Source organism: Dipodomys merriami, unplaced genomic scaffold, assembly GCF_024711535.1.
Source record: "Dipodomys merriami isolate MVZ:Mamm:240054 unplaced genomic scaffold, mDipMer1.0.p SCAF_70, whole genome shotgun sequence".
Classification (NCBI taxonomy): Eukaryota; Metazoa; Chordata; class Mammalia; order Rodentia; family Heteromyidae; genus Dipodomys; species Dipodomys merriami.
Window position 1 is genome coordinate 3,855,597 of NW_027206291.1, and position 27,072 is coordinate 3,882,668.

Here is a 27,072-nt window from a genome sequence, read left to right on the forward strand (position 1 = left end):
TTTTGAACATAGATAAACAAAGCTTTATTGGGGAGGGGGGGTTGCAGGGATGATCAGTTGGGGCAGCCGAAGACCACCATGTTCTCGGTGAAGGCACCCAGGTCCTGGCACTGTTTCTGGTTCTCTTCATCCTGGCATTCCTCGGCTTCGGGCCACAGCTCCACCCACGTGTCCTTCCCGATGATGTAGCTGGTGCTGGGGGCAGGGCGAGAGGAAGGATCAGAGGGGCGTGGCCTTTATGGGCATACTTTATGAATGGAAGGGGCTCAGTGGGCGGGACATGGAGGGGGCGTGGCTCTCGGGGCGGGGTTTGTGAATGGGCTGGGTCTGGTGGGCGTGGCCTCTGGGAGGGCATGGCTTTCTAGAGGGCCAGGCTAAGACAAGTGGAAGGGCTGGCACACGCGTGCACATGGCAGAGCAGACACTCACTTGGGCTTTTCCCCCCAGAGGTCGGAGGAGAGACCCCACATGAGGTAGTGCTTCCCTTCCTGTATCTTCAAGGCCTCCCTGCACTTGATGTGGCTGATGAACCTGCGCTCCTGTCCGGCCTGCACTTCATCGGAACCTGGAGTGAGGGAGAGGGTGGGTGAGCCTCAGGGACACGTGGGGAGTGGGGCAGGGGAGAGGAGGGGGGCACGGGGCACAGAGCTGACCTGACTTGATGACCTGCTCGATGAGCATCATGTATTCGTCGAAGTCATCTGACAGATCGATGGCGACCACCTTGGTCTTGTACACTGCGGTGGGGGTGTGCGGAGAGGAGGGCAGGACGTCCCGGTTACCATGGGGACACCCTCACCCGCAGGGGGACCTGGGGCTTCCTCATCCCCACGCAGGGCCGTGAGAGGTTGCAGCCAGTCACCTTACAGTCCACCCTCCCCTCCTCCCAGGAGATCACCCAGTCAGCGCCCACGCACGGTGACACCCAGAGCATGCACCCAGTTTCTGCTACCCACAAGTACAGTCAGAGACACGAGGTCAGTGCCTCACAACCACTGGCACTGTCCTGGACAGCTAAGATGGTATGCGGCTACAGCCAGGCACACCCACACACCCAAGTTCCCTGTCACTGGCAGCCCTGATGCACACACACCTACACGCACCACCAGAGCCACGCACTACAGCTGGACACAGTTCTAGCTCCTCCTGTCCCCAGTTCCCCGGGACCACTGTCTCACACACTCACCACTCAGTAGCCCATGTAGTCACCCACACGGTCACAACCACTGCTGTACAGCCTGAAGCCAGCCACAATCACCAACTGCCCCCAGAAACAATCCTTCACCATTACGCTAACGTGACACATGCCCTCTGCCACCCCACAGCTCACACCCGCCAGCCCCACTCACCGTAGTCCACCCCGGGCTCACAGGCCTTGTCCAGCCGCTCATCGAGGGTGACCTTCCCATCCGCCTGGTGCATGAAGCAGTTCTCTGTGGGCGGGGCAGAGATGAGCTCAGCTGGGACTCACTGCCTGTGGTGTGATTGGTTCCTGGGGCTCTTCCTCCTTGTGCGCCCCCCCCCACTCCACGGGGGTCCCCAGGGCACCCACCCTCGGCACAGCGGCATATATCCCGGTGGCAGAGCTTGCTCAGCATTCCGTCCTCCTTTTCCGGGTGGTAGAAGCGTGTGCAGGACTCCTCTGGGGAGCACGGTGAGGAGGAGTGAGAGGGTTTCCCGGCCCAGGCCCCAGGCTGGCAGGCTCCCACACCAGGGCGCGCGCCTTACACCTGGACACGCTAGGTCCCCCAGGCCTCAGATCCTTGAGGCCCATTGATCCCCAACTTCCTCATCATCCCTCAGACTTTGGGACCTTCTCCTCCACTTTGTTCAACCCCTGTGGCCCCTAGTCTGCTAACAGATTCTGAGGATGCTGGGAACCCCAACTTTCAGAACTCAAGGACCCTAATGCCCCCACCTCAAGATTCTAGGACCCTCAGAATCCCCCCAGAACTCCCAACTTCAGGTTCCCCAAACTTTTATCCCCCCACACCACCTTGGATCCTTGGATTCCTCAGAACCCCAGGACCCAGAGACTCCGGGGCCTTGCACAGCCGCTCACCCAGGTTGTAGTAGGAGTAGACCTTGATGGAGCCAGGCTGGATGAGCCCCACATTGAAATGCTGGTGGACTTTGAAGGACAGACATTGTTCCTCAGTGTGTGAGATCTGAGGGGAGGAGAGATGGTCATGGGGAGCTTGGGGGGAGGGGGCTCCGCTCTGGGTGCTGACCCCTGGAGCAGTGCTGGAGAAAACTGAGGGGTGGGGAGGTCATAGGTCATGCCCACCTGTCTTCCCAGCTATGGTGGGTTACGAAAAATAGGACTATAGTCCAGCTGTCCTGTGCAAAAAAAGTGAGACCCATCTCTCAAGAACCAGAGTCAAAAACGGCGGGGCTGGAGGCCTGGCTCAAGCCCTGGAGCACTGCCCAGCAAAGGCAAAGTTCTGGTTTTTAGGTGTTTGTTTGTTTTTTTTTTTTTTGGTTGTTTTTTCTGGTCGTGGGGCTTGAACTCTGGGCCTGGGCACTGTCCTTCAGTTCTTCAGCTCAAGGCTAGCACTCTACCACTTGAGCCACAGCGCCACTTCTGGTTTTCTAGTGGTTTTTATTGGAGATAAGAGTCTCATGGATTTTCCTGCCTGGACTGGCTTTGAACTGTGATCCTCAGATCTCAGCCTCCTGAGGAGCTAGGATTATAGGCGTGAACCTCCAGCACCCAGCCAAATGCAAAGTTTTGAGTTTAAACCCCAGTAGTACCAGGAAGGAAGGAAGGAAGGAAGGAAGGAAGGAAGGAAGGATCTTGGGTGAGATAAAGGCAACTCATCAAAGTAGGAGGGGAGCTATTAGAGATGTGGAAGAGGCGGGATAAGAACTCTTTAGAGAAACAGCTCAAAGCACACAATACATAGGTATGGAAATGTCATCATGAAACCCCTTACTTGATAACAGTTTATTCTGGTGTGTCAGACATTCCTGTGGCTTGAACTCAGTGCCTGGTAGCTATCTCAGAGCTTTTTTTCTTTTTGCTTAAGGCTAGTGTTGTACTACGTGAGCCACAGCTCCACTGCCAAATTTTTGTGGTTAATTAGAGAAAGGAGTCTCATGGACTTTTTTTTGGGGGGGGGGGTCATGAGGCTTGAACTCTGGGCCTGGGTGCTATCCCTCAGCTCTTCAGCTCAAGGCAAGTGCTGTACCACTTGAGCCACAGCACCACGTCCAGTTTTCTAGTGGTTTATTGGAGATAAGAGTCTCATGGACTTTCTTGCCGCAGCTGGCTTTGAACCTTGATCCTCAGATCTCAGCCTCTTGAATATCTAGGATTACAGGCGTGAGCCACCGTGTCAGGCTGGCTTCTAACCTAATCCTCAGCTCTCAGTCTCCTGAATAGCTAGGATCATAGACATGAGCCATTACCACACCTGGCTCAACTAAACACTTTTGGTAAACGAAGTGGCTTTTTCTCAAAGGTTGTACAAAACCCTGGCAAGCAGTAGAGGGTGAAAGTGGAACTTGAGATGGGGAATTCAATCAGTCATGAGAGGATGCCATACTTGTAGGAAGCAATCCCAGAGACCAGGTGCCGTGGCTCACACCTGTAACCCCAGATACCTAGGAGACAGAGACTGGAAGGATTGCAGTTTGAGGCCAGCCTGGGCAAAAAAAAGGAAGAAGTTAGCAAAACCTCTAATCTCAACCAAGAAGCCTGATATGGTGGTACACATATATAATACCAACTCTAGGAGAGGTTGTAGATAGGAGGATCAAAGTCCAGGCCTGGGCCAAAACAAAACAAATTAAGAACTTATCTGAAAAATAATGAAAAAAAAATTATAGGTATGGCTTAGGTTTAGGAAGTGTAAGGCCCTAAGTTCAAACTCCAGTACCATCAAAAAAGCAATCCTGGGTTGATCATCTTGTTTTACACCCAACAACACGGGTCCTGTCTTCTTGATCTAGGTTAGCCTGACCTTAGAGATAGAGACTAAAGGAGAAGAAAAGTCCAGCCAGGTAAGGGTCAGGGTGCCCATGGGAGCCCCCGGGGGTTGGGGGAGGTGCAGAGGAGGAAGAATGCGGCTTTACCTTGTCCAGGTAGATAATGAGCGTGTTCTTGTTTGAGAAGGCTTTGCTCAGTTCATACTTGGAGATGTATCTGTCCACGCCAGTGCTCAGCTGGGAAAGGGTGAGGCTTGTCAGACATTTCTCCTTGACCCTCCATTCTTAAGATTCCAGACCTTTTCCCCAGCCTTCCAAGCCCTCATACCAGTTCAAGGTCATCTATGTCAGGGGCGAAGCCAGTCAGCATGGATATATCCAGAATGGACATAGTGGCATCCTCCTCCCCCAGGTACCTGGGAAGGTCAAAGAGAAGGGATTGGGGTCCTAGGGTCGGGCCAGCCCCAGGCTCTGCACCGGGGGGGGGGGGGTCATCTGGTGAGGGGCTGATTCCCAGCCAATGATCAGAGAGGAATCCTCCATTCCTCAAGATGGGAAAATAGCATCTGCTGTATAATGGTCAGAGTTCAGGAGATTTCACACTGCATTCAACTTCAGAGGTTCAAATCCCTGCTACAGGGCTGGTGGTGGGCCTAGTGGGAGAATGCTTGCCTGGCAAGTACAAGAGCCTGGGTTCCATCCCCAGCACACTGCCCCCCAAAACAACAGTGTAATGCTGGATGTGCTATCTGACTCTTCTGTGCCTGTGTTCTTTCAGAAATGAAGACAGAAATACAGGAAGTCCTTACTCCGTAGGAGTCCAGGACATGAGTCAGTGAAATGCCACGGGACCCCAATGACATGGTTTAAATTTTGGTACCCCAGTATAGTCATTGGAATCATACACCATACAAGTTGTATTGCTTAGCTATAGGGAACACAGATCACTATGTAAATGGAAGATAAGATCACCATCAGTGACCAATCACATCGCTATGCAAATAACAGATGAGCTTCATAGCCATTGACCAATTATATTGCTATGCAAATAGCAGATGAGCATCACAGTCAATGGCCAATCACAGCACTCCTCCTTGATTGACCACTGGGATCCATTATGGAAGCCACACACAGACAGCAAAGTGTATAGCTGTGTTGCCTTCTCTTCCTGTGATCAGCCTACACAGAGGTGGATCACTGAAAGATATCTGACCAACAGAGAGAACAGGCTGCAAAGAGGTGAAGCAGTGAACTTCAAGTTGACATGTGGGGTTACACAAAGTAGATGTCACACATGAAGTGCATGAAGTCAGTGAAGGTAACAGATAAAGAGAAAGACATCCTGTAGGGGCAATGCCAGGGGAATCAGCGTCTAGTGCAAGGATCTCTTGGAGAATTTCATGACCTGGGAAACTCCAAGCTGATTCAACCTTTTTCTTTTTTTTTTTTCAAGCTCTTTTTTGCTCAAGGCTTGCTCTACCACTTGAGCTACCACTTGGCTTTCTGGTACTTCATTGGAGATAAGAGTTCATGGATTTTCCTGCCTGAGCTGGCTTTGAACTGCAATCCTCAGATCTCAGCCTCCTGAGTAGCCAGGATTACAGGTGTGAGCCACCACTGCCTGGCCCTGATTCAAGCTTTCATGAAGCTCGCCGATCTCCGTGCATAGGAAATATCTCCCTCCCTATTGTCAGTTCTATTCACAGAACCTTCTCCACTGCGTTGGACACTGAACAAAAAAATCCAAAGCAAATCCACTTTTATTCTAAATGACCACATGATCAAATCACCCCCTCCATTTTCCAGAAACTTCTTTGTGCATGCTAAGCACATGCGCTTCTCCTCAGCCACACCTCCAATTGTTCCTAAATCTTTACAACTGGTCTAACACTGTGACAGAATAAGATGGTTTAGGAGCTATGGCTCAGAGGCAGAGCACTTGCCAACATGGGCTAGGGTTCAATTCCCACCACTGTGCTACCTTTCCCTCCCCCGACCCCCCCAAGAAAGGAAAGAAAGTAAAGAGGAAATCTTGTTGGAAGTCCACTGGCCCAGCATCTTACCTGGTACAGATGTCAAGGATCATGGATCTCTTGGCTTCCTGGGGCTTCTTGGCTAGAAAGACAGAAGACAAGAAGGACAGAAGGTTTTCTTGGGCCCTGATTCAGCATGTGTCCCCATGAGCATCGGGACACAGGCAGGTGGCTAGCTGGAAGGGCTCTTATTCCTATTACCTGTGTCGGGGGCTGGCCTGATGGTTGCCCTCAGGTCAAATTTCTTGCAAGTGGCTTTGGCTTTGGCTTTGGCATGGTACATGGTCACCACCTGGCAAGACAGCAGGGGAGACAAAATCCTGTTGGACTTGGGGTGACTGAGCACAGGGTAAAGAGGCAAAGAGATGATGGGACAGGCAGGTATGCCCCCCATCCCCCCCCCGCCCACCCCCACCCCCTTCCTGTCCTTACCGACAGGGTGCCTTGGCCTTTTCCTTTGGCTGTTAAGGAGAAGCCCTCGTTTTGCTTAGTCTGTGGAGAGAGAAGCTGGGTTAAGGGGCAGCCGGGGCCTTGGCTGACTCTGATGACCTTGGTGGGCATCTGCCCATCCCCCCTGGCTGGTGGGAGGGAGAGGATGGAGAGGGTGTGACCCGGGTGGCTGTACCTGATCTGACCGCAGGAGGCCACCATATTCCCACAGAAGGCGGTGAACTACAGGGTTACTCCGGCTGGGCAGGTTGATTGCCACCTCCATATTCAAATCCTTGTGGTCAGGGACGACTGTTTGATATTGGGCCAAGGCTTGGAACACCATGAAAGTGGCCTAAAAATCCATGAAGAAGGTGGATGAGGGTCTGGGAACTTGGGAGGTACCAAGAGAAAAGACCTGGCTTTAACCTGGACCAAGCAACCTAGCAGAAGGAGGGAGGTAAGATGGAGGTGTTGGACACCGACTACATGTCCCAGAACTCTGACTGAGAGAGACCCCAACTAAAGCTTGCTGACCATTTGCCTTGAACCATCACAGGGGAAAAGTAAGTTTGGAGGTCATAGCCAAGTATAGTGGCTCACACCTGTAGAATCCCAGCTACTCAGGAGGCTGAGATCTGAGGATGGCTGTTCAAGGCCAACCAGGGTGGGAAAGTCCCCAAGAGACTCTTATCTCCAATGAACTACCAGAAAACCAGAAGTGGAGCAGTGGCTCAAGTGGTAGAGCGCTAGCCTTGAGTAAAAGAGCTCAGGGACAGTGCCCAGGCCCTGAATTCAAGCCCCCAAACTGGCGCCAAAATAAAGGTAGGAACATGAGGCCTTGAGTTCAAGCCCCATGTACCCCCTTCCCATAGCAGAGACAGGACTGAGTGTCCACTGGGAAGAAGCTGCTGACACCATAGTCTTCAAGGCACAGGGAGAGAGGGGAGCTGGTGGGACCAAGAATGTAACCTAAAACCCTCCAGTGAGGCAGGGGAAGAGTGAGAGCCTGGTGGGATGAAGACATTGGCCTAGAAGTCCCCACGGGGGAGAGAGGAGACCTTCCTTCCAGAACCTTCTCAGGGCTGTGGATCTGGGTCCTGAAAAGATGGTATGGGAGTACCAGGAAGAGGTGCCCAGGACAGGGTACAGAGCTCCCCCTCCCCCCTGTGGCTTGCTCAGCCCCCCCCTCCCCCTCCCCCTAGATGGGTAGAAGAGCCCCCTCCCCCCCAGTCTGGGTGGGTCCCCTTGTTTCACATGCCTGGGTGGAGCCGTAGCCACCGCCATAATATCTCTGCTCATTGAGCCAGCGTGCGACTGGGGGCACATAGTCAAAATCTTCCAGGGCCAGCAGGGCCAGGAGGGCGTAGGACGTGGCCTCCACGTTGTACAGCTGATGTCCAGGTTCTTCCCAGCGATTGCGTTCTAGAGAGAGGGGGCGACACCCCAGCCCCTCTCCAGCTCAGTGCCTATGAACCTGAGGATGGCTCAGCCAGGCCTCCTGGTATCCCCAGGATTGAGCAATCGATCGGTACTGACTTGCAAACCCTGGGCAACCTTTCCTCCTCCATCAGACACACACACACAGGACGAACAATCAAGGGGTATGGAAGGAATGATCAATAACTATGGCCACCATCCCAGCTCAGCCTGGGGCCATCCATCCAACTGCTCAGCTAGGAGCCTGCAGGCTGGCTCAGGGAGATCGCCCTGAAACCCCAGCCATGCCCCCCACCAACCCGCTTTTGACCAACCCCTGCCTCTCACCTTTGGCAGTGCCCAGAAACTTGTTGAGGGTGGCACCCTCCAGCTTGCCCAGCAGTGCCAGGGCATAGCCGGCGATGGCCACCGTGTAGGGCCTCTGGAGGTTCAGGTAGCTGTTCTGGAGGAAGTCCCCTGCTTTCGTGATGCTGCCCCCGAGGCTCTGTGAGAGAAATGACCGTCAGGCAGACATCACTGCTTGCACCAACCCTGCACCTGTACTACATCCAGCGGCATGCCCACAAGTGTGTAACAAGACGGTGGGAAAAGCTGGGCACTGGTGGCTCACGCCTGTAATCCCAACTACTCAGGAGGCTGAGATCTGAGGATCAGGAGTCAAAGCCAGCCCAGGCAGGAAAGCCTGTGAGACTCTAATCACTAATTACCAGCAAAAAGCTGGAAGTTGTGCTGTGTCTCAAAGTGTTAAGGGTACTAGTCTTGAGCAAAAAAGCTCAGGGACAGCGCCTGGGCCCTGAGTTCAAGCCCCATGATGACACCACCACCATCACCACCACCACCACCAACAACAAAGCTCTTCAATCTGGACACGTGGTGGCCCTGCTCTTCCTCTTCCTCCTTCTCTTCCCCTTCCTCTTTTCTCCTTCCTCCTTCCCTTTTCTTTCCCTTCTCATCTTCTTCCTCTTTCTTCTCCTCCTTTTTTCCTTTTCCTTTCTCTCCTTCTCCTCTTCCTCCTTTTCCCCCTCTCCCAGGCTTGCACACACTTTGAGCCTGTCATGCATCCACTCACTGAACCCAGCAGCTCAACTTAGAAGAGAACTCAGAGCCTTGGAGCACAGGAATGTATGGCAACACTTCCCCTACTTCCAAGGAAGATTACCCCCCCACACACACACACCCCGCCGTGGGGGTGGGGAGAGGGCACTTACGTTGACCTGCCCTTCACAAATATCTTTTGCCTCTTGCAGTGCGATGAGAACGAAGGCTGTGAGGGCCACTTCAGCCTCCTTGGCATTCCGGTAGCCGCCCTGGGTTGGGAGGGAGGGCAGAGAGCAGTGAGGGGTCAGGGTGTGAGGATAGGTGGCCATCAAACTGCCTGCCCAATCAGGGGACCTGGGTGTGGCCCAGCCTCCACTCCCCCTGGGACTCTCCTCCCTCAGCAAGGTTATCCTCTTCCGTGTGGATTCATTAAATTCTGTTTTCACCCTGGGAGGTCGGTGGAAGGAAGCCCCCACTTCACCCAGGCTTGGACACAGTGGTGAACACAACGCTGACACTGACCCCTCAAGGGGCCTCTCAAGCCAACCAGATGCTCTCTCTTGGCTCCTGATGGAGCAGAACTGACCTGATGGATCCTGATGAGCCCACCACAAATGGAAATTAAGTAAAAATGCATTTCAGGGTGGGGCATGGTGACGTATCCCTATAATCCCTGCTTACTTAAGAGATAGAGATAGGAGGATCAAGTTAGCAAGACTTTATCTAGAAGAAAACAAGCCAGGCTCGGTAGTAGTACCTGCCTATAATTCCAGCTCAGTGGGAGACCAAGGTAGGAGAATGAAAGACTGAGGCTGGGATGGGCAAAATAAACCAGGAGACCTTCTCTGAGAAACAAACTAAAAGCCAAAGGACTGGAGATACGGATCAAGTGGCCATGCAAAATAAAATAAAATATACTCAACACCCGCTAGCCTACCAACCACTACATCTACTTTGAATGTGTCCAGGGTACCACCAGCTTCGGGCTGTGCAGAAGAAGCCTTTTACACGAAGTCTATCTTAAGACCAACTGTTGACTCATTCCTGAACTTGCGGAGATGAAGTTTGTTTGTTTTTTTAAATAAGATTCTCTCAAGCTTCCGTCTCACAGTGGCTCTGCAGGCGAATGGCTTTTGAGTGGCATTTACGTCCCTGCCCCTCTCTCCCTCCACCAGGTGACTAGGGCAGCCCCTCCTTCTCTTGTTCTCTGCCCTGCCTCCCGCATCCCGCTCCAATGCAGGCCCCTCACAATCATTTCTTGGTGGATCACGGGCCCATCTTCTTGGAAGATGCCGTCGGGCTTCTGCTTCTCCAGGATCAGCCATTTCACCGCCCCACAGAGCACCTGGGAGTCGATGGCGATGAGGTTGGCCGCCAAGGAGAAGACCTTCACCACGTAGGCTGTCAGCCTGTGGAGGAGAATGTGAACCAATCAGCGCTGAGATCCAGAGACTGGCAGCCCAGCTAGCCATTGAGCGGAGAGGGGGCGGGTCCTGACCAGGCCAGCTCAGTTGGCCTTTCTGAGTTGGGTTAAGCAGGTGTTTAATGATGCTTTGTCAGCCCACCGGTCACCCTGCTAGCCTTTGAGGTGGGCAGAGGGGTCCAGGACTGGGTTGCACCGGGCTGTTTGGGTCAGGTTGGCCAGGATTCAGCTGTTGTTGAGGCGAGTTGCGAGGAGAGGCCCTGCAAGTTGACTGTCCACTCACCAGGTGCTGGGTGGCCGGTTCAGGAAGGCGGCGTAGGCCATGCTGGGTTGTTTGAAGGCCAGCTGTTGGGTGTACCCTGCCGGGAAACAAAAAGGTCAACAAAGGGCTGGGAAGGTGGCTCAGTGGTAGAGCGCTTGCCTTGCATGCCTGAGGCCCTGGGTTCGATTCCTCAGCACCACATAAGCAAAAAGAAAAAAGCCAGAAGTGGCGCTGTGGCTCAAGTGGTAGAGTGCTAGCCTTGAGCTGAAGAGCTGAGGGACAGCGCCCAGGCCCAGAGTTCAGGCCCCACGACCGGACCCAAAAAAAAAAAAAAAAAAAAAAGAAGGTCAACAAAGGAGCAGGGCAGGGCTGCCAGGGAGGAGAGGGTTGGGGCCTGTCTGGGACAGAGGAGATCTCAGAGGAAAAAGGCTTCCGTGAGGGAGAGAAACCGAATACGAATCAGAGGGGAGTGCCCAGAGAGATGTGGGGCGGCATAATAGGGGAGAGGCCCCACCATGAAGAGGGCAGGGGCTTGGAGAGAACAGGATACTATTCAACGTGGGGGCTGGGGTTGGGAGGGACTGGCTCAGGGAGGAGAATTCGGGGAGAATCAGTGGCAGAATCAGAGGAGGGCAGAAGTTTCTAGAAGTGAAGAGGTGTAGGAAGGAAGGGTGTAGCATTGTAGGGAGGGGTGAAGTAGGGCAGAGAACCTGGACAGCAGGGGTGGAGCCTTGGGCGCAGGGGCGTGGCCCTGTGTGCAGGGGGCGGAATCAGACAAAGGAAGGGTGGAGCTATTGGCAGGGGGCGGGGATTTGAGTGGAAAGGCGTGGCCTCAGGTGCAGGGGTGGAGTCTGGACAGGAGGGGGTCTTGGTAGAAGGGCGTGTCCTGGGGTGGAGGGGGCTTTATCCTTGGGTGCAGGAGCAGAATCTTGGGCCAGAACCTTTCACAGGAGGGGTGGGGCTTTGGACAGGGGGTGTGGCCGTAGATTGAGGGCGTAGCCTCCAGTGGCTGGGTAAAGTCTTGGAAAGATGGGCGTGGCATTAAGAAGGGAGGTGGTGTCTCAAGCAGGGGCGTGGCCTCAGCCTCAGAAATGGCCTCAGCCTCAGAGGAGCCTGAGGCCCCACTCCAGGGGTGAGGGGCACCCACCCTTCTTAATGAGCTCCAGCGCCTCCTGCCGCTTCTCCAGGCCGAACTTGTCCCATTGATTGGTCTGGTCCAGGTAGTGCACGGCGATGACGGTGGGTGTCATGCCGATCATGTTCTGTTCGCCGCAGCCCGAGGGGGTGATGATCAGGTGCTTCAGCCGCTCCCCATCCACGGCATCCTCTGTCATCTGCGCCACTGGGGTTCCTACAGCCAAGGACGGAGGACACTGCTCAGATGACCGGGGGCTGGCGGTGATGAGGATGAAGCTTCAGGCCGAGGCTGGGCCAGCAGCCCAGGGACAGGTAGCAGCTGGGAGATGACTGGGGTGGGGATGGGGGTGAGCATGTAGGCCAAGGAGGCTGGTACGTCACATACAGGGGCACCCTCCCCAACGATGTCCATTCTCACCAGAAGCAAAGTGACTACGAGTCATGATTACTTATATTGTGTTTAACTTTTGGTGCTAGGAGAACAGAAGATAGTATCTCATTTAACCGCCACAGTCACCAGGCTCTTGTCCTAGAGCCTCATAGCTCTCAGGTAGAAGGACTCTTCTTGTCCCCCCCACACCCCCATCTTCTTCCATCTAGGCCAATGATTTGCTGATTTTCTGGCCGGCTCTGTGTGTGTGTGTGTGTGTGTGTGTGTGTGTGTGTGTGTGTGTGTGTGTAACTGGGGTTTGAACTCAAGGCCTTGTGCACTTGGCTTTATTGCTCCAGGTTATACGTTCTACCACTTGAGCCACAGCTTCACTTCTGGTGTTTTTGTTGGTAAATTGGAGACTCAATGGCCTTTCCTGCTTGGCTGGCTTTGAACCACCCTCAGTCCCTGAGTAGCTAGGATTACAGGTGTAACGGGCCTCATTACACTTACTTATCAGCAAAAGTTCTTTGCTGAACGGAACCAAGGAGACATTTATAAGAGATACCCATGAAGGTCTCATTACCGGGGGTGGATTGGAGGAGGGCAGCACTGTGGTTCTACCACTCCAGCATGATGGGTGGGTCAAGGGGTACGTCACCTTGTAGGAGAATGCTGGTCTCAGAATCGGTCCCTGGAACTTGGTCACTGAGGTCTGCAGGTGGCACCTCCTCTCTCTGGATTCCACCTGCAGGGGGGGAGAGTGGAGCGGTGACACCAGCCCGTCCCTCTCCCTCCTCTGCATCTCCCTTCCCCCACCCATGGCCATTTGCCTTACCTTGGCCAAGGTGTTCTGGGTCTAGTGTTTTCACAGCCACTGTTTTGTTGACTCTGATTCCTTCCGGCTTTTCAGGTGGAGAGGAGTTGAGTGAATCAAAAGACAAACAGACACATGAAGAAACCGTCAGCAGAGAGCTTGTTCTGAGGCTGACTCTAGCAAAACAATGTGTCTCCCTACATCTAGCTGTGTGACAGAGGGCCCATTACTTAACCTATCTGGGCTTCAGTTGAGAAGGCAGCTGGATGCTGGTAGCTCACACCTGTCATCCTAGCTACTCAGAAGGCTGAGATCTGAGGATCAGAGCTCAAGGCCAGCCCAGGCAGGAATGTCCAAGAGACTGTAATCTCCCATTATTCACCTGTAAGTGGAGCTGTAGCTCAAGTGGTAAAGCACCAGCCTTAAGTAAAAGAAAAAAGCTCAGGGACAGTGCTCAGGAGGAAGCAGTACCAAGAGTGCCGTAGGCTTCTCTTGTGGCTATGCATCACGAAATTACAAATGCATGATGAAATAATAAAAATCTCTGGGCTGGGAAGATGGCTCAGTGGTAGAGTGCTTGCCTTGCATGCCTGAGGCCCTGGGTTCGATTCCTCAGCACCACATAAGCAAAAAAGAAAAAAAAATCTCTTAACATGTTACTGCGTTGTGTCAGCGCCTGAGGCTAAAGGAAATACGTGTGGCACTCCGTATAGGGTATGTGCGTGTATGTTTGCACACGATTAGCAAACACTTGACCACTGAGGTTCCCACCCCGGACCTTTATGCTTTTCTTTGTGCTTTTATATCTTAGCCAGTCTGAATTATGATCTTCCTATTTATACCCCAGATTTGTTTTGATTGAGATGATGAGCCCTCACTATTTTTATTTATTTATTTATTTTTTGCCTCAAATGTCAATCCTTCCTATCTCTGCCTGCCTTCTCAGTAACTGGAATTACAGGCATGCACCACCACACCTGGCTTTAACTGTGATCTCCATAGCTAACCTTTATTTAATACTCCCTCCCCCCCCCAAATTTTTAATGTATCCCTGGGACCTCCCTTATCCAAATAATCCTGGCTCTGCTTCTGGGTTTCTGGAACTCGGGGACATTGTTTCTGAGCTGGATATTATGATTATATGGCGATGTCTCAGAACTTGGGGTCTCCATGCTGGAGACCAGACATGGACTCACCACGACCTTCAGGGTCTTCTTGACACCGTCACTGATAAAGTAGTTGTAGACAGCCGCCTTGACCTCTACCTCCTGCAGGCCGATCTTCAAGGGTACCAGGATGTAGGGGATGGGCACCGAGGACTTGGCCGGGATCTCCACAGTCTGGTAGTAGCGCTTCTTGGCGGTGGCCAGGCTGCAGAAGGCCGGGTTGTGGAGTAATTCCACCCTCGCCTGCCAGGAGGAGTGAGAGGTGAGACCAGCTGCGCATGGGGAGGACCAGCCCTCCATTCCCCTCCCACCCGGACCTTTCCAGCACCCACCTTGAGGGGTTGATCCCGGTAGTTGAAGAGGACCGCTCGGATCTCCACCTGCTCGTTCCTCACCACCGAGTAGGGCAGCCGGAGGTCAATGAAGAAGTCCTGCATCACGGTCACCTCGTAGGGGTCAGCCACGCAGATGCCTGGCCACACAGAAACAGGAACCCCAGGCGTCAGGTAAGGGAGAAGGGCGGGGTGGCCAAGCCAGGCCCCATGGTTGTCAAGTTCTTGTCCTTTCAGCACCACTGCGACTGTCCCTAGCCATCTGTGCAAAACTCCCAGACTAAACACAGACCAAATAGCATCCATTCTACATGGAGGGGGGTGATGGGGGGGAGAGGACATTTCTCTCCCCTTGGTGGAAATAGAGGGCCTCCAAAATACTCGGGTGCCTCCCATGCAGATGGCCCTCATCCTCCCCCACCCACCCCATCACCAGTGGCAGTGCTAACTGGCCTCTTTCTTTATTTTATTGACATTAATCTAATCTAACTCAGTTTTGCCTGAGTGTTTGCCGGTAATGGATCTTGAACTCAGGGCCTGGGCACTGTCCATGAGCTTTTGTGCTCAAAGCCAGCACTACCACTTGAGCCACAGTTCCACTTGGGGCTTTTTGGAGATTCATTGGAGATAAGAATTTCACAGCCTCGGGCTGGGAAGGTGGCTTAGTGGTAGAGCGCTTGCCTTGCATGCCTGAGGCCCTGAGTTTGATTCCTCAGCACCACATAAGCAAAAAGAAAAAAGCTGGAAGTAGCGCTGTGGCTCAAGTGGTAGAGCACTCACTATCCTTGAGCTGAAGAGCTGAGGGACAGTGCCCAGGCCCAGAGTTCAGGCCCCACGACCGGACCCAAAAACAAAACAAAACAAACAAACAAAAAAAGAATCTCACAGACTTTCCTGCCTGGGCTGGCTCCGAACCACAGTCCTCAGCTCTCAGCCTCCTGGATTAGCTAGCATTACAGGGGTGAGTCACAAGTGCCTGGCTTCTATTTACATTTTGAGTATTGTCTTCATCGTGGATTTTTAAATATTTTTTTTTTACAATTTGAAATATTGCAGTAAAACTTTTGATCAATTAATGAATCAGCACACTTTTAAATTTTATGTATGAGTATAGTTCCTCCCTCTTCTTCCCCCTGGCTCCAGGCCAGGCACAAACATCCTTAGTTGACCAGGATGGAAGGGGCCTGGCTGATGAGGGATGAGGGCGGGGCCTGGCTGATGAGGGTTGGGGGGGGCGGGGGGGGGGGCTCACTGGCCTGCCACAGGTCTGTTGGCCCTAGGCCACAGGTGCACAGGAAGGCAACACGATTTGTCCTCTTTGTGACTTTCACCACATGACCATCCGTGTTACAATCCCACATTTTCTCCAGTTCCTCTTTCATGATTTCCTAATTGCTTTGTCATCTCTCTCCTGTGGACATCATCCAGCCTTGAAAGGGTTTTTGGTTGTTGTTGTTTTGTTCGTTGGTTGGTTTGTTGCCAGTCCTGGGGCTTGAACTCTGGGCTTTAGCTCTGTCCCTGATCTTCTTTGGCTCAAGGCTAACCCTCTACCACTGAGCCACTGTGCCATTGCTGGCTTTTTCTTGAGTACTTCATTGGAGATAAGAATCTCCTTCTGCTGGCTTTGAACCACAATTCTCAGATCTCAGCCTCCTGAATACTATTACAGGTGTGAGCCACCAGTGCCCAGCTGTCACCTTTTTTTTTTTAAGCACCGTTCATCCCTACGATTTAGTTTTCTTTTGGGATAGTATCCAGGGAATCGAGTGTAAGTTGTTGCACCGTTCATCCCTACGATTTAGTTTTCTTTTGGGATAGTATCCAGGGAATCGAGTGTAAGTTGTTGCAAATTAGCCACATGATTCCTTTGGATTAGACGAGAAAATACTGGCAGTGCCTGTGTTGTTGTCTTACCTTTCTTGTCAGACAAACTCACAGCCAGTATCTCCCAAGTGGTGATGGTGTCTTTCAGATAGATGTTCATGACATTCGTGGAGATTCTAGGGTGGGGAAGAGAGGTCAGGCTATTATGGAGAGCATCTAGCAGGGTGGAGGGGGAACCTGAGACTGGTTGAATGGCCAGAGCTCTGTGTGTGTGTGTGTGTGTGTGAGGAATTTGCACGTGTGAGCAAATTAAGTGGATCAGGGGTACCCCAGCCATACCCATTTTTCTCTGGCTCCTTTAACTCCTCTATGATCCATAGCCAGCTCTCTGGAAAATGGGTTCTGGAAATGATGTCTTCTTCTGGGATTATGTCCTCATCCAGGATACCTGAGGTGGAGAGAGAATTATTTCCCTCAGGGAAGGGGGACACACCCAGGCCGTGTGTGTGTGTGTGTGTGTGTGTGTGTGTGTGTGTGTGTGTGTGTGTTTGGGTTGGGGGCGTGGCTCTAAGGCTAAGGGGCGTGGCTACACCGCAGAGGCCTGGCTTGAGCTCACTAGGTGAGGGCTCCACGTAAGAATCAAGGGCAGCGCTTGCCTTGCATGTATGAGGCCCTGGGTTCCATTCCTCAGCACCACATAAGCCAAAAGAAAAAAGCACTGTGGCTCAAGTGGTAAAGCGCTAGCCTTGAGCTGAAGAGCTGAGGGACAGTGCCCAGGCCCAGAGTTCAGGCCCCACGACCGGACCCCCCCACCAAAAAAAAAAATCAATGGCGTGTCTCACATTGTGGGGGTGTGGCTTCCATAACAGAGTGTCGGCCTAACAAGCGTGAGGCCGGGAGTTCAAACCCCAGTATTGGAAAAAAAAATCAATCAAAGTAAAATAGAAACCAGTTTGATCATCAGCAAACACAGGGACTAAGGATCAGTGCTGGCTGGGTCTCCTGTAATGTACTGACCAGAATTTAATTTGACTTGGTCTCCATAACAACCAAAGAAGTGGAATTCCATAGGTGCCTAAATCTATTCATGTTGTGGAATAAAATCCAGTCGAGTACCTTTGAGTAGCAACGCTGAAACTATTCTTTGACCTCCAATTGACACAAAGGAAAATTATGCACTTTTTGGGGGGACACACAAACACCCACGTGGCTATAAAACTGTATCCCAGGAAATCAAAATTTAGTCTCATTTTCCTCTTTATGAAAGACATCTTTCCAAATTTGTCCCCCACCCCTTATTTTTTGTTGGTTGGGCCTGAACTCTGGGCCTGGGCGCTGTCCCTCAGCTCTTCAGCTCAAGGTGAGCACTCTACTACTCGAGCCACAGCGCCATTTCCGGTTTCCTGAGTGATTAATTGGAAATAAAAGTCTTTCCTGCCTGGGCTGGCTTTGAACCTCGATCCTCAGATCTCAGCCTGAGTAGCTAGGATGACAGGCATGAGCCACCGATGCCCAGCTCAAATTTGCCCCTGGAGAGGGCGCCCAAGCCTGTGGCTCAGGCCTGTCGATCTAGTTACTTGGGAGGCTGGGGATGAGAGGATGAAGGTTTAAGGCCAGCTCTGGCAGAAAAAAAAAAAATTGACTTGAGAAATCACTTTTATCTCTGGTCTCTCCTTCCCTTCCTTTCTTCTCTCCTTCCTTCCTCCTTCCCTCAGGTATGCACCCCACTCAGATCCCAGCACTAGATCCGGGTCCTTCTGCACCCTCCCTTCCCCATACAGAGTCTGTTCTTGCACTGGTAGGGGTACTTACCCAGCAGACAGTCGTACTCTTCAGCCTCAGGCAGAAGCCTGTACCAGGTATGTCCTCCCTGGACCTGGACAGGACCTTCCCCCCACCCCCCCGGCCCCGTACTCCCTCTCCCCAAGTGTGACTCACTCCTGGCCAGGCCCAGCAGGTTGTTTCGCTTGAGCTGCTCCCGCATCTTGGCGAGGTAGGTGCAACAGTCCAGGAAGGCCTTCACGCAGGCCTCTCCCTGGGAGATGAAGGTTGCCCGGCGCTGACAGGAGAACCTCATGGGGTTGTCTCTCATGCCGTCCTCGCAACACTTCCGAAGCTCCTTGCTCTTGTACTGACCGGCTGTGGAAGCACAGAGAAAGAGTCTCAGCCAGGGTGTCCCCTCCCCCATCAAAAACCAAACAACAACGAGAAAGTGGCAGGTCAGACTCCAGGCAGAACTTCCCTGGGTCAGCTCTCTCCTCTTCCATCTGGATTCTCCAAGTCCAGGCTGGGGTAGGGTGGGGGGCAGGCTGGGGGACGGGGGCGGGGGGGGGGGAGGGAAATCCCCACCTTTGTCCATCCGTTTCTCCATGAGCTGCACAGAGCGGCGGCGGCGAGTGGCTGGCTTTGGGCACTCTGGTTCTGAGGGAGAAGATGGACACAACACCTGTGGGGCAGTCCTCACCACCACAACCCTGAGGTCAGATGTGACTGAACCCATGTGGTTAGCAAAGACACGCTAGACATACTGGTGGAGGCCGGACTCGAACCCAGGGCTCCTAGGGTCTGGGCTGGAGGTACCTCCCTCCCTACGCCTCCCTGCAGCAGTGCGGTGGCCTCCTTACCTGTCCTCTGGGCAGTCTGCAGCCCTTTGCTGGTCTTGAACGCCAGCCCTGCATCCTTGAAGACCCCAGCATAGTCTGCCCCACTGCCTGGGGTGCAGCCGATGTCTGCCCGCTCCACCACGTCCCAGATCTGCATGTAGAGATGAGGTTGTCAGAGGGCCAGAGAGACAAGAAGCCAATGTGCCTCATCTACCTTGTCCAACCATCCGCATTCTTTTTTGTTTGTTTTTTGGTCAGTTGCGGGGTTTGAACTCAGGGCCCGGGTGCTGTTTGTCTCTGAGCTTTTACCCTCTGGTGCTCTACCGCTTTGAGCCACAGCTCCACTTCCGGTTTTCTGATGGTTCATTGGAGATGAGAGTCTCAAGGACTTTGCTCCTCAGGCTGGCTTTGAACCCCGATCCTCAAATCTCAGCCTCCTGAGTAGCTAGGATGACAGGCGTGAGCCTCCAGTGCCTGGCTTCCATCCCCACATTTATATCTAGGGTTCTTTGGTGGTGCTGAGGAAGGACCCCGGGACCTCACAAATGCTCCTCCTGGAGCCGCACCCCCCCCCATCCCAACCCCGCGGGCTCCCATTCTTCACCTCGGCCATCTTGTCTTCCACCAGCCAGCAAAGGATGCACGCACCTTGCTCTGGGACAGTTTGTTCTTCTTATTCAACACGTACACGCCCTTGTCCACAGCCACCAGCCCCACGTGGGCCCCACGGTTCCCCTCGATCTTCAGGGTCATCTGCTGCCCGGGTAGGGGCTGCCGGTCATCCTTCCCACCACCTTTCACCACCAGCTGTGGGAGGTTGGAGAAGAGGAAGGAGGCGTGAGACTAGGAGGTCCAGGCTGGGGAGGAAGAAAGGAGAGAGAGGAGGAAGGGAGGGAGGAAGGGAAAAGAGGGGGTGAGGAGGGGGTGAGGGGGCTCAGGGATCCTTAGGAGTACTCACCGTGCCCACACACGAGTCTTTGACATCCACCCACACTGAGTCGGCCACGACCTCCCTCTGGCCGCTGGTGCCCACCAGCGTGTAATAGGCCACCACTCGGAAGGAAGGAATGAAATCTGAGGTGATGCTCAAAGGCAGCACCACGAGGTCCTGGCCGGCTTCTCTGGCCTGGCGGCCGGCCTTCAACAGCTTGCCTTTGTTCATGATCTGGGTGGACAGGAGAATCAGGAGAGGGAGAGGGAGGAGGGCTGGCGAGGCGCCCCTGGGGTGGGGGAGTGGGCGTGGCTGGGATGACCATGGGTGGGGCTTGGAGAGGTCCTGGGCGTGGTCTGGAAGGGAGGGGCGGGGCCCCTCACCAGGTAGGTGTAGTATCGGATCTTGGCATCCTGGCCAGCGTCTGTCCGCAGGTGGAAATTGACATTGAGTGTCTGGCCAGGCTTGAGCTCGGTCCGGGACACAGACAGGTGCAAGTAGTTGTTGGAGTTGTGCAGAGTGCTGTAGGGCTGGGCCTGCATGGTCCTGCTGGCCTGCCGGGCCTCTGGGATCCCCTCCTTCTTTGTGCGAACCTGGGTGGGCAAAGAGGAGAAAGTGCCTGGTGTCCCCCACAAAGATGCCACGTCAGAATCTCTGAGACTTGGGACCTCAAATGCTTTGGTCTTTTAGAAGAGGAGCAGCAAAAGGAAGAGGAGGAGGAAGAGGATGAGGACGAGGACGAGGAGGAGGAAAGGGAGGAGGAAGAGGAGTAAAAAGAGAAAGAGGAAGAAAAGGAGGTGGAAGAAGAGGAAGGAGTAAGAAGGAGAAAAAGAAGGAAGAGAAATGGAAGGGGAGAAAGGGCAGGCAAGGGAAGTAGAAAATTGAAGGAGGAGAAAGAGAAAAAGAAGAAGAGGAGAAACAGGAAGGGGAGAAAGAGAAATAGAGGAGGAGGAGGAAGATGGCTCTGAAGAGGAAGGAAGAGGCCACAAGCCAAGAGATGCTGGGCGTCTGGAGCGGGAAGCGGCACAATAAAGCTTCTTTCGGCAGCCTCCGTGGGACAGGCTGCTGCCAGGCCTGGACTCCAGGACTTCAGCTCCCTGACACTGTAAATAGCCAATGGATCCTTTTGTGCCGGTTCTCCCAGGCTTCCAGACTCACCGTGATGGTGAGGGGCTGCCGGCTGTTGGGCGTGTTGATGCTCAGCTTGGCCACGCCGTCATCTTGGGTGAGCGACTGCACTTGGTTGCCCTGGGTCACCACGGGCACCCGGCGGGCTGGGGAGCCGTCGGGGTTTGTCACAAACACCTGTGGAGGCAGGGGCCGGTGGATGAAGGTCAGGTGGGCTTGGAGGCGTGGCCAGTGCTGGGGGGAGGAGGGGGGGTAAGTAGAGCCACTCTGAGTCTCACCATGAGGTCGAAAGGCATGGCTGGCTTGAAGTACTTAGGCGTCTTGGTGAAGTGGATTTGGTACGGGGAGGTCACGATGGGGATTCCGTCGTACTCGGCCTCCACCATGTCGCTGCCTGGGAGGTACCCGCCGTAAGGACCAGCTCTCCTCTCAGATTGGGGTCCACACACACGCCCCACTTCAGAGGGCCTCCTCCCTCAGATTGCAGTGCCCCTGCCCTCTGGCCAGGCCTCACCTGAGTGCAGGATGACCGTGACAGACACATACAAGGACTTTCCCACCAGGGCTTCTGCACTGGAGGGCTCCACCCCATCCAGCAGCACCTTCCGGCTCAGCACAGCTTCCCCAACACCATCCTCGATCTGGGGGAGACAAGGGGTGTGGCTCAGAAGAGGGAATCCAGAGGGAGTTTGAAGGAGAGGGGTAGGAGATGGGGGAGGGCCCAGAGAGGGGGGGGCAGAGGAATGAAGAGAGGAAGGGAAGAATGAATCCAGTGTATGTGCTATGAAACTAGACAAATTGAGGGGAGGGGTGGGAAGGGAGGGGGAGAATGATGGCAGGGGTGACGTCCATAGAAACGGACGCGTTGAATGGCATCCCATTTGTACAACTAAAGATAAGGGGGGGAGGGGGAAGGAAGGAATAAGCAGGGCACCAGAGGCTCAAACCTATAATCCTAGCTACACAGGAGACTGAAATCTGAGGATTGTGGTTTGAAGTCACCCTGTGCAGGAAAGTCTGTGAGATTCTTAGCTCCAGTAGCTGTCCAGTTAATCAACTGGAAGTGGAGCTGTGACCCAAGTGGTAGAGCCCCAGCCTTTAGCAGAAAAGCTAAGGAACAGCGTCCAGGCCCTCGTTTAAGTCCCAGGAGTGGCATGCACACACAGACACAGACACACAGGCACACACACCAGCAATAATTAAAGTTTAAACATAAAGATAGGGACTCTGAAAGGGAGGGGCTTGTATTTGGGCGTGGCTCCAGAGAGGAGGGACTTGAAAGGGAGGGGCTTCGTGGGTGGGCGTGGCTTCGAGGAGAAAGTAAGCACTTGGAGAAGGGTTTGATGATGGGCGTGGATCTATTTACAAGGGAGGGGCTTGTAGTGGGTGTGGTTCAGAAGGGGCAGGGCTTAAAGGAAACAGGCTTGTGGATAGATATGGATCTGGGGTCTCTGTTGGGGGGGATGGAGGGGCTCGAGGTGAGGGTCCCCTATCAGGTACCAGAACACGAGTGAGGGAATGGGCCAAAGAAATCTTCTGGTCTCCATCCTGGACCCCAAAGATGACAAAGGCCGCTCCTTCCACATTCTTCCCATATAAGAACCTAGAAAGCGGAGAGACTTCAGATCCTCCTTCCGGCCATGGCTGATAACCCAGAGTCCCTGGCCCCAGCCTGTGCCCCTCACCTGGCGGTAATGGTGACTTCCAGGCCGTTGGGGTCATCAATGTAGTAGAATTTCTCTGCAGGCTCCACCAGGACCTCAAAACTGGGCAGCACTGGGTGTGTGTGGGAAGGGAGAAATCATGTTGGCTAGGGTTGGCAGCAGCAACCCTAGGGCGCCACCACCCAGGGACCCCTCTTACCATACTCCTTCACCTCGAATGTGGCCGAGAAGACCTGCTGTGGGGTGTGCTCATAGTAAGCCTTGATCTTCCATTGTCCCATACTGAGGGGGAAAGGAAGGCAGGAGAGTGAATGTACCCTCACTCTGTATGGAGGACCCCCATCTCCCTCTCCTGGGGGTGGGGTGGGCCCCGAGCCCCCTTCTGCAGGGAGAGCCTGACATACTTGACTAGCTCTGGGATTTTCCAGGACAGGGACAAGATGCCATGCTGGTTTAGAGAAGACCGTGCGTCTCTCTTGATCTGGACGCCTTCAGGAGTCTGAAAGCAGACAGAAAGAGATGTGGGATCATGTAGATCTTGGGAAGCTCCAGCCCCCTGCACTTGTCTCCTTCATCTGTCTCTCTCCTCCCTGTCTGCAGAGACAACAACTAAGAACAGGGTCCAGAGACAGATCCCTGGGTTCAAATCTCTGTGGTGTCACTGAGATGCTGTGTGACCTTTGGACAAGTTACTTAACCTTTCTGGGCAGCCCATCCTATGTGTAGACACACAAGATAATGGCTCCTGCCTCACTGGCCTGGGCCGAAGCTCATTTGTATCGCTGTCTCTCTGGATAGAGTTAATCACCACCAGACCCTGGGTTGAATATTTCATTAGACTGAGACTCACACTGGAATTCTTGATCACCTAAAAGCCTGAATGAATTTGGTGAATAAATACGCTCCGTGTGGATCTGACAGCACTGAGCCTCTTATGAGGAGGTGTTGTGGTCTCTTTTCCTTCCAGTCACCTTAAAGCTAAGCAGGGTCCTTCAGACATGTCACCTGCCTGCCTTTGCCTGGCTTTAATAAGCCCACTAGACAGTTCTACAGCGACCAAGTCTCCCTTTGTCCTTCTTACATTGTGTGTGTGTGTGTGTGTGTGTGTGTTGAGGAGGATTTGTAACTTTCAGGGAAGCCACACCATATAACTGAGATTTTGATGACATTTGAGCAGGGACTTGCAGGAGGGGAGGGACCATGCTGTGTGGATATTTTGGAGGAAAAGGGTTTTCTGAATAGAGGGCACAACCCATGCAAAGGCCCTGGGGCAGGATAGAGCCTGGTATGTTGGAAGAGCAGTGAAGAGGGAGAGAGATGGAGAAGAGACACAGGGAGAGGATGGGAAGGTTGTGCAGTTTTGGAGAGCTTAGGCTCTGCCCCCGAGGAAGGTGGGAGCCACAGAGGGCTGTGGGTGGGGGGAGGGGGGGAGGGACTGGACAGGAGATCATGAGAGCTCTCTGGCTGCTGTAGACTGATCATACCACTGCCATCATCCCTATCTCCAGAAGAAGAAACTGAGGCCCAAGGAGGTGAAGTGTCCAGAGATGTATCCAAAAATCAAGATCCAGCGGTGCATGACCTGCCCCCGGGTGCTACCTAGGTCTCTACTGGGCCCAGGCTTCCTCTTTTGTGTGCGCCCCTGGGAACCCAATTTCCAGGGCCTCCCTCTGTGCCTCGGGGTCCCAGTTGGATGTACCTCAATGGTGATGACAACGGTCTGGCCAACCGGCAGCAGCTTGTGGTCCACGGTGAAGATTCGGTAGAGGACTGGAAGAGGTGGGGACAGAAGAGCCTGGTGAGCCCCTGGGGAGCCCCAGCCTGGCACCCGGCCCGGCCTCTCTGGTCACCCACAGCCCTCACCTGTGGAGCCCGGGGTGTAGATGGTCTTGTCGGTCTGGATGAAGAGGTACCCGCTCTGAAGGCTGACCAGCACCTCCTTCTCCACCTGCGTGGCCCCGAAGTTGGCCTGCACAGTCACGAACTGGTGTCCCTTGTTGGACCTGAGCTCCTTGCTGGCCGGGATCTAACCATGGAGAAGCGATTGTGAGGGCTACGCTCCAGGGCCCGCCCTCAGGGTGAGGGGCTTAGAGGGAAGAATGGGGTGCAGGGGAGGGGGGAGGAAGGGAAAGAGGGGACTTCAAAGAGGCGGAGCTTAGAGAGGAAGAGCCCATAGGGAAGCAGAGGGAGGGACTTAGAGGAGGTGGGTGGAGCTTATGAAGGGGGCGGGGATTAGAGAAAGGAGGAGCCCAGAAGGGGTGGAGACAGAGGGGAGGGATTTGGAAGAGACTGACGTGGGAGTGGTTTAGAAGGGGCGGGACTTGGAGAAAGGCGGGGCCAGAAGGGGCGGGACATTGAGGGATGGGGTGGGTGTGGTTTGGAAGGGGCGGAGCTTGGAGAAAGGCAGAGCCCAGAAGGGGTGGAGACAGAGGGGAGGGCCTTAGAGGAGGTTGAGGTGGGCGTGACTTGGAAGGGGAGGAACTTGGATAAAGGCGGGGCCCGGAAGGGGAGGGACTTAGAGGAGGTGGGTGAAGCCTAAACGGGGAGGAGCTTATAGAAAGGCAGAACTCAGAGGGGCAGAGACAGAGGAGCTGGAGGTGGGTGGAGCTTGTCAAGGGGTGGAGCTTAGAGAAAGGCAGGGCCGAAGGGGAGGGGCTGGGTGGGCGTGGCTTGGAAGGGACGGCGCTTGGAGACTGGCAGGCTCCGGAAGGGGAGGTACTTAGAGGAGGCTGAGGTGGGTGTGGCTTGCAGGGGGCGGGGCTCGGGTCTGGGAAGGGGCGGGTTGCTGGGCCTGGGGCCCTGGCCGACCCAGGCTCCCGGCTGCGCCCACCTTGATGGTGACGCTGCCCAGGTGGCCGGCGGCCGCGGTGAGCACAGTCTTCTCACTGGACAGCACTTGCTTCTTGGCGGGGAAGTCGTGGACGGTGACGGTGACCGGCAGGTCGCCCTGCACGTCGTGCGCCTCCAGCACCACCATCTCCTCGTTCTCCAGCCGCAGGACGTTGGGGCAGATCAGCGAGTACCTGTGGCAGGCGAGGCGCAGGCGCAGCTGGCACCGGGCCGGAGGCCCCTCTGCACCCCCTCCCCCCAGCTTTGCTCCCTGTCCGGGGAGCGGGGAGGGGGGCTCCCCCCCGGGATGGCGGTGGGCGGGGCCCTGCGGGGGGGGGGCTGCCGGTGCGCATGCCCGCAACGCGCTCTCCCCTGCGTGGGGGGGGGGGCGGCTCCTTCCGGCAGCTGAGCCCACTGCGCCCCCCAAACCAGCAAGCAGCCCCTCCACCCCACGTCTCCTGACTCCCAGACCACCCCCCACAATCAGAACCCCCAAACGCTCAAACACCCCCAAAGTATACATGCAAACCCCACAAACACTGAAATGTCTACACCCCAAATCCTACATACCCAAACCAGTCCTGTAAGTATAGCTTCCAAAGACTCACCCACCCCCAACCTTCATCAGCCCAAGGACCAGGTCTCTAAGGTGCCACCCCTAAAGCTGACAACTCACAGGGGGTCCCCCAGGGCCAGGGGGAAGCTGGTTAACAGCAAGAGCAGCAGGTGGGGGCCTGTGGCCGGCCCCATGGTGCGGGGTGCAGGGGTGGCAGAGGGGCAGAGGGATGGAGGACAGAGGGAGAGGGTGGGCAGGAATGAGTGAGGCTGGGGAGGCTGGCCTCTTATCTGGTCCTGGCCTCTCCCCCTACTCAGCCTTCCTCCTCCCATCTGGAGGCCCTGCCCCTGCTGGGGCTGCCCGAGATTTCTCAATACCGTTTCCTAACTATTTGAAGCCCTAGGGCCAACCTGTTAGTGGGGTGAGTGACCCAGGCTCTTTCCCCGCCCAGTCCTGTTCTTTCTCCTGTTCTTTCTCCCGGTCAAAGTCAAGGCCAGATGGTGAGCTAGAACAAATTTCCCCAAGTTTAGTAGCAGACACTGCTATCCAGAGATCCCCCCTTCTCCAGGCAGCAGGGCCAAATCTTCCCTGTAACTTTGGGTGGTGTATTTAGTTATTTATTTTATAGAGAAAAGTTTTGTGTTTTTGTTTTTTGTTGGTTTGTTTGTTTTTGTCGGTCTTGGGGCTTGAACTCTGGGCCTGGGCGCTGTCCAGCTCTTCAGCTCAAGGCTAGCGCTCTACCACTTGAACCACAGCCACTTCTGGCTTTTTCTGCTTGTGATGCTGAGGAATTGAATCCAGGGCCTCATGCATGCGAGGCAAGCACTCTACCACTGAGCCACCTTCCCAGCCCCAAGAAAGAAGATCCAGGCTCATCCCAAACTCCTAAATTCAAACCATCCTCCTGCCTCAGCCACTCCAGTACCTGGGGCCTGTGGTACTTCCTGACCATTACACTCTGCTCATTGATTGCTTGGATAATCAGGGAAAGCTTCTTGGAAGAGGGGACATATTGTGTTGGCTTTGACGTATGCATTGGAGTTCACCATCCAGGCCAGCAAAAGTTTACTTTATCGTAAACAATCTGCCTCAGAGATACCTATTCTACCATATGAAGGTGGACTGGCTCAGCTATGGACAGTCTGGGATCACGGGTAAAG

The 27,072-nt window shown here is 54.2% G+C and overlaps 1 protein-coding gene across 1 annotated transcript; it reads right to left on the bottom strand.

Annotated features, from left to right (window-relative positions):
* Nucleotides 1-26,173, bottom strand: C3 (complement C3). Its single transcript, XM_070008233.1, has 41 exons — nt 26,033-26,173; nt 25,358-25,550; nt 24,391-24,553; nt 24,227-24,297; nt 22,932-23,026; nt 22,727-22,809; nt 22,549-22,639; nt 22,364-22,466; nt 21,378-21,504; nt 21,142-21,257; nt 20,894-21,040; nt 20,119-20,328; nt 19,763-19,969; nt 19,453-19,611; nt 18,826-18,955; nt 18,551-18,622; nt 18,140-18,340; nt 16,541-16,649; nt 16,292-16,377; nt 14,378-14,517; nt 14,076-14,288; nt 12,901-12,967; nt 12,724-12,810; nt 11,703-11,906; nt 10,577-10,652; nt 10,120-10,279; nt 9,041-9,139; nt 8,160-8,316; nt 7,654-7,817; nt 6,589-6,747; nt 6,396-6,455; nt 6,165-6,255; nt 5,994-6,045; nt 4,259-4,346; nt 4,078-4,167; nt 2,063-2,168; nt 1,553-1,642; nt 1,350-1,433; nt 654-737; nt 430-565; nt 1-195 (listed from the first exon to the last, which is right to left on the bottom strand). The coding sequence occupies exons 1-41, from the start codon at nt 26,104-26,106 to the stop codon at nt 54-56; spliced, it is 4,986 nt and encodes a 1,661-aa protein (XP_069864334.1). The 5' UTR covers nt 26,107-26,173; the 3' UTR covers nt 1-53.
* Nucleotides 26,174-27,072: the final 899 nt, after the last annotated feature.

Bases quoted from the DNA above. Each gene is read 5' to 3' on its own strand.
- C3 (XM_070008233.1), bottom strand. From the start codon at position 26,106: ATGGGGCCGGCCACAGGCCCCCACCTGCTGCTCTTGCTGTTAACCAGC. The intron at 19,612-19,762 runs GTGAGTACTCCT...AACCTCCCACAG, and splicing joins AAGACTCGTGTGTGGGCACG to CTGGTGGTGAAAGGTGGTGG. The intron at 18,341-18,550 runs GTGGGGATTTCC...GTGCTTCCACAG, and splicing joins GGAGAAACGGATGGACAAAG to CCGGTCAGTACAAGAGCAAG.